This window comes from Gouania willdenowi, chromosome 1, assembly GCF_900634775.1.
Source record: "Gouania willdenowi chromosome 1, fGouWil2.1, whole genome shotgun sequence".
In the NCBI taxonomy this organism is placed as follows: Eukaryota; Metazoa; Chordata; class Actinopteri; order Blenniiformes; family Gobiesocidae; genus Gouania; species Gouania willdenowi.
The window spans coordinates 29,235,988-29,245,143 of NC_041044.1; the positions used below are offsets into that span (position 1 = coordinate 29,235,988).

Consider the following 9,156-nt stretch of genomic DNA (forward strand, 5'->3'; position numbering starts at 1 on the left):
AGCACGTATGAAAAGTAAACAGTTGGTATTTCACTGATTAATTTAATTTAATTTATTCCTTGGACTCTGAATTTAAGTTTGTATTGTAATTATTTTATGTAAATTTAAATATTTCTGTTGTTCACCATGTTGGAGTTGGTTATTGTTAGAATTGAATTTAAATGCTAAATTAAAGCTGATACTTTGTGTTTTCCTTTGATGTGTTTTTGCAGTGAAGTGACATAAAGGTGTTACTTAAATTTACAATGAATTTTTATTAATATATCAAAACTTATTAAAACAAACCTGAGCCACAAATTGACCAAACATAGTTTTTACTGTTTAATACAACATAAAATAACAATAAATATACCTTTCTTGGTTTGTCCAAAAAAATGTTTGCTTGGAGCAACATGACGCATTCATATTTTTAAACATGTGATCATAAAAATGTCATACATAGTTACATTGCACGGTTGTAAAACTTTCCTCACTTGTGTGAACTCATGAGTACTCACGTCTGTAACATTAATCGTAAATATTTTACACAGAAACAAAATCATAGATTACATAAATATCTTAATCATTTAGGAGTAGTTACAGAGAATCTATTTAATTTTTTGTCTTTTCCTTCTCTTTATTAATTTCCTCTACTTGCCTAAAGCTAAATCTAACGTCACATATACTGAAATAAAATGTTAAACTTCTAACTCATGGCTGATCATGTGTGTCGATAATTTTCATAGAAATTGGATATTTACATGGAATCATAGAGACACGTGTTAAATTTCATCGGACAAAAGCTGTAAACCACACATTCTGTTCTCCTTAGATATGAATACAAGTGAAGCATTGATTACAACGTGATGTGAATATACTGAGGTTTTTAGAAACTTTTATAAAAGAGAAAACTATCGATCAGCTGATCCACAGATCACTGTACAGTTTGATTTCTTTTTTTTCCCCCTCTTTATTCTGGTTTTGGGTTGGATTTCAAAATGTTTACCATTACATTTTTGAATATTGCAGACAATATATGTTTATGAAGCCTTAAGATAAGAGCAAAAACAATGAAATTAAATGAGTACATTTAATCAAACCTTTTATTATTTCTAAATTAAACATAAATATTGTATGTCGTTTAAGTAAAAGGTGCAAAATGTGACACGTGCACCACTTGCTTAACTCATATTTTACACATCATTCTATTTTAATTAAATGCTAAGAGCAGGACAAAACATTATTATCAATATTATCAAAAACACATTGAAAACTCAAACCCATTTCAGCATTTTACCAACAAAATGGTGGTATACACAATAAAACACACAGTAGCTCCATGCAACATCATGGAGACAACCAAGTTTAACTTGTACACACCCTGAGCCACTGCGCTTAACACTTCAGCTTAACCTACTTCCTAGTGTCATGTTTACAACACCAGTAGAGACTGGCTCGGTCAATGATTCACGAAATATAACATTATTCCGTGAGTAATAATCACTATAATCAGAGTACAAAGTATCTGCATTAGAGCAGAAAACACAAGCACATCCTTAACTCTATAAATTCAACAATATTCACCGATTGGTAATAACATGACCACTGATTAATGTGTAAATCCTGCCGAAATGTTTTTGATCACAGACTCCTGAAGGTATGCTGTGGTATCTGGTGCAAAGGAAACCAGTAAATTTTCTAGGTCTTGTACAGCGTAAGGTGGTGCCTTTATGGAATAGAATCCCTTTATTGTCATTGCACAAAGTACAATGAAAGTGCACATAAATGACAGGGTTAGCACATCAGATTGTAGCATGTCTTTTTGAAGTCGGTGGTGCACTACATACACATCCTGATATGTTTGTAAACTAACATGTTTTGGGAGATAAGGACTTGTTTTGTTGCATTGGCAATTGGAAGTCAAACCAAACCATTTTTGCTTTGTAGCAGGACATCTCTTTAAAAAGGTCACTTCTTCAGTGACAGTGAGCACTTTGTGAACTTCTATACAAAGAAAATTTAGAGGGTTGGTCTCCGTTCAGCTCCTCTTAGATCTTTGATAGAGTTGACTATGATTTATTGCTGCAGGGACTGGAAAATGTTTATGAGATTAATGAAACAGCACTAGGTTGGTTTAAATCCTATATATCAGACAGAACCCACTTTGTTCGTGTCAATAATCTCTCCTTAACGCACGCCAGATTTAACCATGGGATCCCACAAGGTTCAGTTTTAGGACCAATGCTCTTTACATACTGTATGTGCTTCCAATAGGTAACATTATCACAAACCATACAATAAATTTACATTGTTGAACACAGTTTGGTTTTTTTTGTCATTGAAATCAGATGAAACACATCCTTATTAAAACTCCAGGCCTGTCTTAAAGACATAAAACCTGGATGAGCTGTAATTTCAGGATCAAACTGAAGTGATTTTATTTGGTCCAAAACACCTCAGAGACAATTTATCAGAGCAAATAGTGTCTCTGGACGGCATTACTCTGTCACCCAGCACCACTGTCAAAAACATAGGTGTTATCTTTGATACTGACTTACCATTTAACTCTCATATTAAGCCTTCTTCCACCTCCGTAATATCTCTAAAATCAAGAATATCTTGTCCTACAGTGATGCTGAAAAACGAATCCATGCAATTGTTACATCTAGGCTAGATTTTTGTAACTCTTTGATGTCAGGTTGTCCCAGTAACTCATTAAAAAAAGTCTCCAGTTAATCCAGAATACTGCAGTGGGAGTATTAACAGATATAAGCAGGAGAGCATATTTCTCCAGTATTGGTTATCTTCCCTGGCTTCCTGTAAAATCTAGAATAATCAGGTTCTGTTGGAGGATTCTTCCTGTCATTGCTGATGCTTGCTCATGTGGAAATGTTTGGTTTTTCCATTCAAACATAACTATATTTAACTTGTGTAGTAACTACATGAGATGACTTGTTGTTTTTGTGTTATAAACAAATACGAATCGAATTAACTACAGTTTCCATTAAAAAAAACAAAAAAAAAAAACCAGTGTACATGATAAGCTCAAAAGATTAAATGTGTGGGTAAATAATTTACATTCACATTGATGAGAAAATTGTAGGTTTCCCAGAGTTACGCGTCACATCACTTGAGTTTTTCCATTATACCTCCTGGAGTCATGTGTTTTAGAGGTAAATGAAACATACGCCAATTAAAGAACGTTAATGTACGAGAAATATGTTAAAGCATAAATAGCATTAATAAGGTAGACAGACAATCAACTGTACCTGGTCATATTGTTATGGTTTATCTATGTTTACCCTGTCATTCAGTAGTGCCTCACCAGTATAGAGTTTGAGTTTATTATCACCAATTGTAGGATTTAAGTATGCACTTGTAAAAAAATAAAATCTTTTTTTTTTACTCACCCTTCATTTAAAACATCGTTTTTGTATTGTTTACTGCAGCGTTATATCAACACAAGGCAAAAATCGATCTATAACCAAACTGTAAAAACTTACGAGCAGTATGCCAGTGTTACTGTCTAACAACACATATTCACACAAAGATTTGACCGCAATGTTTTACAATGCCTTATATTGACCCTAATCTCTAACACTGTCACACACACACGCACACAGGAAACACCTGTCCTATGCGAGTTTATCACCACAGAAATGAAGACGTTTTTCTATGCAGAATACCACAGAAAACTGTGACTAAGCTGACTGAAAGTCTCTTTACTTTCATGCTTTTGGACAAAATAGAGACTTTATAAGTCAAAGAAATGGTAAGTTGGACTAATAACTAATACTAAGCCAAGATGCGCTGCAATAAACTAAAACACAGCAAGAATTCTTCCATTCATCATTGAACCTGGAGTTGTACGTTTCCCAAAACGACACATTACAATTTGTGACTTCATTCTCCAGTTCTTCTCTTTACACGTTAAATATCATCAAGGGAAATAATTTGCTAAAAGAGAATTTGATCATGTCAAAATATCTCTAATGCATATCAGTAAGTTGGATTCACCACAGAGAGAGCATTCATTTGGAGCCATAACTAATCATGCATAGTTAATCATGTGAGACCTAACACTGGGTCTTCCTGTTACTGTGTGACAAACAGCATGTGCTTGTTCATCCTCAAGGAACAGAGCAAGGGACGTATGTGTATGACAGACGTGTATGTGTGTGTGTGTGTTGGATACAGCTGGCCTCTGCCATGTAAAGAACTGGATAGGGCCTCAGGCATCACATTTCACCCGGTACCTGTGTGCTATGTGATACAGGAGTGTACCTGCATCTAAGAGTGTGTGTTTGTGTGAAATGGGTCCAGGTCCTGTTCCAGAGCAGCGATTACACACACGCACAGACACACGCACACACCAACTCCGACTAACAGCTAGCGAAGCATTCAGGGTTTCTGACAGAATGTGAGATGTTGAGTGTTTCCTGTGGTCTCCGCTGGCACAGCTGCAGTGGGGGGGAATGGAGATCAGTCTCTCACTCTTTGAATTTGGATCTTTGACCATCTCTGCAAGTGCTTTGCTGAATAATTGATTATTTGGCTCATGACTGGCTAAAAATGAGGAAGGCAATGCTGATGGTATGGATCAACCTTCTGGTACAAGGTGAGTTCAGCTGGATGGATGCATTTATTGCTCATGTAAACCCAATTGGTAAATACAGATAACTGTTGCTAGAGCAACTTTTGTTTTATTTTTTGTACCGTGTAACATTTTTTTTTTTTTTTTTTGTATTTCACCTTTACTCTCACCTCATTTTGTCTTCTCAGTGTCTCTCTGTGCTCAGGGTCATTATGCTCATAAACTTCTGAATGATCTGATGGAGGAATACTCTAATGCTTTGCGACCTGTAGATGACACTGACAAAGCTCTTAATGTCTCACTGCAGATCACTCTGTCACAAATCAAAGACATGGTGAGTAGGGAGGAAACTCAGACATATCGGGGATCAAAACACCAATAAAATGTGATTTCTCACCTTCATAAAAATAATGCTCATCTGTTAAGTCAAATGCCATTTTAAAATACCAGTGGGTCTGTGCTCATTCAAAAATGCTGTATTCATGTTACACCCAACTGATGACAGAGCTTTTAAAATGACTTTCATGATATGATTTGAATTTGCAATTGTTTAGTTGAAAACTCTGTTTAATTTTTATTACATCTTCTTTATTTTTAACTATGTTTTGGTGTTTAGGATGAGAGGAACCAGGTGCTAACCACCTACCTGTGGATCAGGCAAGTCTGGTATGATGCCTACCTAAAATGGGATAAAGAGGAATATGATGACCTTGAGATGATTAACATTCCCAGTGACCTTGTTTGGAAGCCAGACATCGTCCTTTACAATAAGTAAGCAATAAAACGCAGAAGACAAAGTAAAAATGAAAGTAAAATGAGTGTTACTCTTTGCCAACGTTTTTCTTTGTGACTGTAGAGCAGATGAAGAGTCATCAGGTCCGTCTAGCACTAATGTGAAGCTGCGTTACAATGGGGAGATTGTGTGGGACTCTCCAGCCATCACAAAGAGTTCATGTGTGGTGGACGTCTCCTACTTTCCTTTTGATTGGCAGTTGTGCAATCTCACCTTCGGCTCCTGGACCTACAACGGCAATCAGGTGTGTGAGAGAAAAAGACTTGAAGAAAAACAAATACTTTCCCATATTATTTACTACTAGTGCAGTGCCCATAGGAAGTATGTGTTGCTATAGAAAAATGGAAGGTTAAGTAGCTTTTTCATGGATTGCCATATGAGGTTGTTTGAAGGTGGAACGTCAGGGACATTTAGGTTTGTTGTGAAATGTGTAGAGTGATAAGTATTGTGTTTTCATATATTTTGGCTTTTAGCAAGGACACTGTAGGGAGTTGAACCCCATCTATTCTGATTCCAGTTTGTTGTCCTCGCGGATCCGGATCTCCTCAGACTGGAACAGACTTGGTCCAGACTTGTTTAGTGTCATTAATCCACAACATTCCGTTCAGATGCACACAAAATTTGTTAAGCATTTATGAAATAATTTAACGATGACATCACTGTAGAGGTATGGACCAATGTTCTAACTGATGATATTATCACTGAGTCCGCTGACTCAGGAGGTGGGGCATCCAAACAAATTAAACGTTGCACACCCTTGAACCAAGCAGCAGCCATGTTGAAACTCTCAGGTCAGTCTGACCCTGATCTGCAGAGATATTTGAAGAACACTCACACAGACAGATCCCTTGCTTTTATACCGAGATATTCAGCTTCTTGTTAGTGTTCTGTGATCTCTTGGGAAGGTTTTTGTATTGTGGAATAGGACTTTTTAAAATAGATTTGGTGACGGTTGAATCATGTGTAGCTACAGATGTAACTGACCTTTATGAGGGGACTGTGCTGGGGAAGAGTAATGTTTTTTTTTAATATATGCTTGTATGTTATACGTTTATGAGATGAGAGTATTTATATTGTGGAGTTTGCATGTTGTCTTGTTGCTTGCATGGGTTTTAGCCTCCACTGTCATCTGTGTGTTTAACTGATAATCGTAAATAAACTTCTCAATCACAGAGCTGATAGACTTATGTTAGAAGAATGGCCCTAATCTGACAAATGCCAAGACAACATATTTTGCTGTCTATGATATTCTGATGAGAATACATCAGGATTACACCTTTCAGATGTTTGCTTACACTGCTGTGTCCCAATACATTTTAAGTGAATTTGCCAACGAGATGAAAATAGACCTTAAGGTGTAACTAAACCCCAAAACCACTTCATTCTGTTGAAAACAAATGTATATTTTTGGATAAAGTAATGTTATGTTTTTTGTCATAATGTTGACATTTTAGTCTAAGTATTTCAATTTAGAATTTTGTTGTAAAACCTTCAGAATGACTGCCCTCTATGGGTTCAATTGGCTGCGATGGAGGTCAAAGACATTTTTGGAGGCAGCTTTCGTCACAAACCACCACTGTTGGCTTAGTCCTCCTACAATAACTAGCCTCTGTAATCTATGGATTGTGAGGTATAGTGAGTACATGGTTATGTTACATTTCACCCCCTCAGAGCTCAGCACAAAAATAATCAAAAAGTCAGTCATGGGTGAAAAAAAAACCTTTAAAAGGTGACAGGGGGGTATTGCGCGCCACTATTACACACTGAATCTATCAAAATGATGGATAAAATTAGGACCCAAATTATAATTAGGTGGAAACCTCAAAACTAGAACGGCGGTGTTCACCACAAAGAATCAAAGAAGTACTTGGTCCAATTATTCATTACCTGAGAGCCAAACTCCGTCTTTAAAGAAGGCCAGCATATGGCGCAGAAACTTCTGAGTCCCATTCCCCACAGCAACTGAACTGAGAGTAAAATCCCTCCTTATATGCTCTAGTCCAGCTGATTGCCAACGACTCACAGCCGTGCTCAACTCTGCAGGTGCAGCACATCTCCCTGATAGGCATGATGAGCTGAGACCTGTGTGCCAATCTGTAACAGTTAGCATAGCATAGGTTGTTCTTAGGAGATGTTAGCGAGTGACTGACTGGATGTGTCTTAATTGCTCCAGGAACCTTACCCCATAATCAAGACAATACATTTCCAGCCTAGATGCAAGTCTGTGGGTTCCTGCTTTAGTATTTCTGCACAGAGTTACCCTGCTTGTTGAGTGTTTACTGAGTTTCCTTTAAGAATTTAAAACAGTATACAACAGTATACAGGTACAAATGATAGTCTTAAAATTGCCTATAATTAGTGATTTCCTGTGTCTTTGTAACTATTTTTCTGATCATTAGCCCAATGATGGACTGGCAACCTGTTCAACAATGTCCTCCTCAGGTGGATATCAGTTTGGGCATGGACAGTGGCGATCTCTCTGACTTTGTGGAAAATGTGGAGTGGGAGTGTCATGGTATGCCGGCAGTCAGAAATGTCATGATGTACGGCTGCTGCTCTGACCCTTACACTGAAATCACTTACACCCTGCTCCTGAAGCGCCGCTCCTCCTTCTACATCTTCAACCTCCTGCTGCCCTGCTTCCTCATCTCCTTCCTGGCACCGCTTGGCTTCTACCTGCCAGCGGACTCAGGCGAGAAGGTCTCCCTTGGTGTTACAGTGCTACTGGCGCTCACTGTATTTCAGTTATTGGTGGCAGAGAGCATGCCTCCTGCAGAGAGCATGCCCTACATAGGTTTGTCCCATTCGTCCTTTCATTAGTGAACAACTGAACTTAAACAAACAACCGAAACGCAAACGTTTGTCTTTCTTTCCTCTCCTCCAGGCAAGTACTACATTGCCACCATGACCATGATTACAGCTTCCACTTCTCTCACCATCTTTATTATGAATATCCATTTCTGTGGTGCTGAGGCCAAACCAGTCCCACATTGGGCTAAAGTGCTTATCATTGACTACATGTCCAAAATCCTCTTTGTGTATGAAGTTGGGGAAAACTGCATCACACCGGAGAGTGAAAGGACCCCTCTGTACCCAGAGGAACCCCTGAGTGACAAAAGCTATTACCGTGATAACTGTTTCCAAGACAGCTACCACCATCACGACGATGATCATTATAAGTATAGTAATGGTCGCGATGTGCAGCATTACAATAAGACTCACACAAAGCTGACAAATGGCAACAGCAGCAGCCGAAGCCACCACTACAACAACCATAACAACGGAGACTCCAGGGTGGATATGGGTGAGGGGAAACACAAGTCTACAAGGCGCTACCACCACATCAGGAGGGATGAACTAGAGTACCAGGGACCTCTAAATCCTACAGGCCTCCAACACCTGAATGGGAGGCTGAGCGAACAAGTCTTTCCCGCAGATAAACTCCAAGTCCCAGCATGCCCCTGCTGCTGCCCCTGCCTTCAACATAAGCAGGTATTAATAGTTTTAGCAAGAATAATTTGGTCTCTGTTTCTCCATTTACCACTTAACCTATTGATCGATTACTCTTTCTCCAAGGTTTCTTGAAGTACATGCTCTAATCTGCATGTCTGTTCTCCAGGTGGTTAACAACATCCAGTACATCGCCAGCTGTTTCAGAGAGCAGAGAGCCACCTGTGTTAAGGCAGCAGAGTGGAAAAAGGTTGCCAAGGTGATGGATCGGTTTTTCATGTGGATCTTTTTCATCATGGTCTTCCTTATGAGCATCCTTATCATCGCCAAGGCATCCTGA

General features: G+C 38.4%; 1 protein-coding gene across 2 annotated transcripts; it reads left to right on the forward strand.

The window, feature by feature from the left end:
• The first annotated feature begins 4,397 nt into the window (after nucleotides 1-4,397).
• Nucleotides 4,398-9,156, forward strand: chrna9a (cholinergic receptor, nicotinic, alpha 9a). Of its 2 annotated transcripts, none has more exons than XM_028452276.1 (7): nucleotides 4,398-4,645; nucleotides 4,762-4,907; nucleotides 5,190-5,344; nucleotides 5,430-5,610; nucleotides 7,809-8,160; nucleotides 8,251-8,858; nucleotides 8,986-9,156. In XM_028452276.1, the coding sequence occupies exons 1-7, from the start codon at nucleotides 4,552-4,554 to the stop codon at nucleotides 9,154-9,156; spliced, it is 1,707 nt and encodes a 568-aa protein (XP_028308077.1). In that variant the 5' UTR covers nucleotides 4,398-4,551. The 2 variants fall into 2 exon arrangements, with proteins under 2 accessions (XP_028308077.1, XP_028308084.1); XM_028452283.1 differs by having other exon boundaries at nucleotides 4,398-4,597.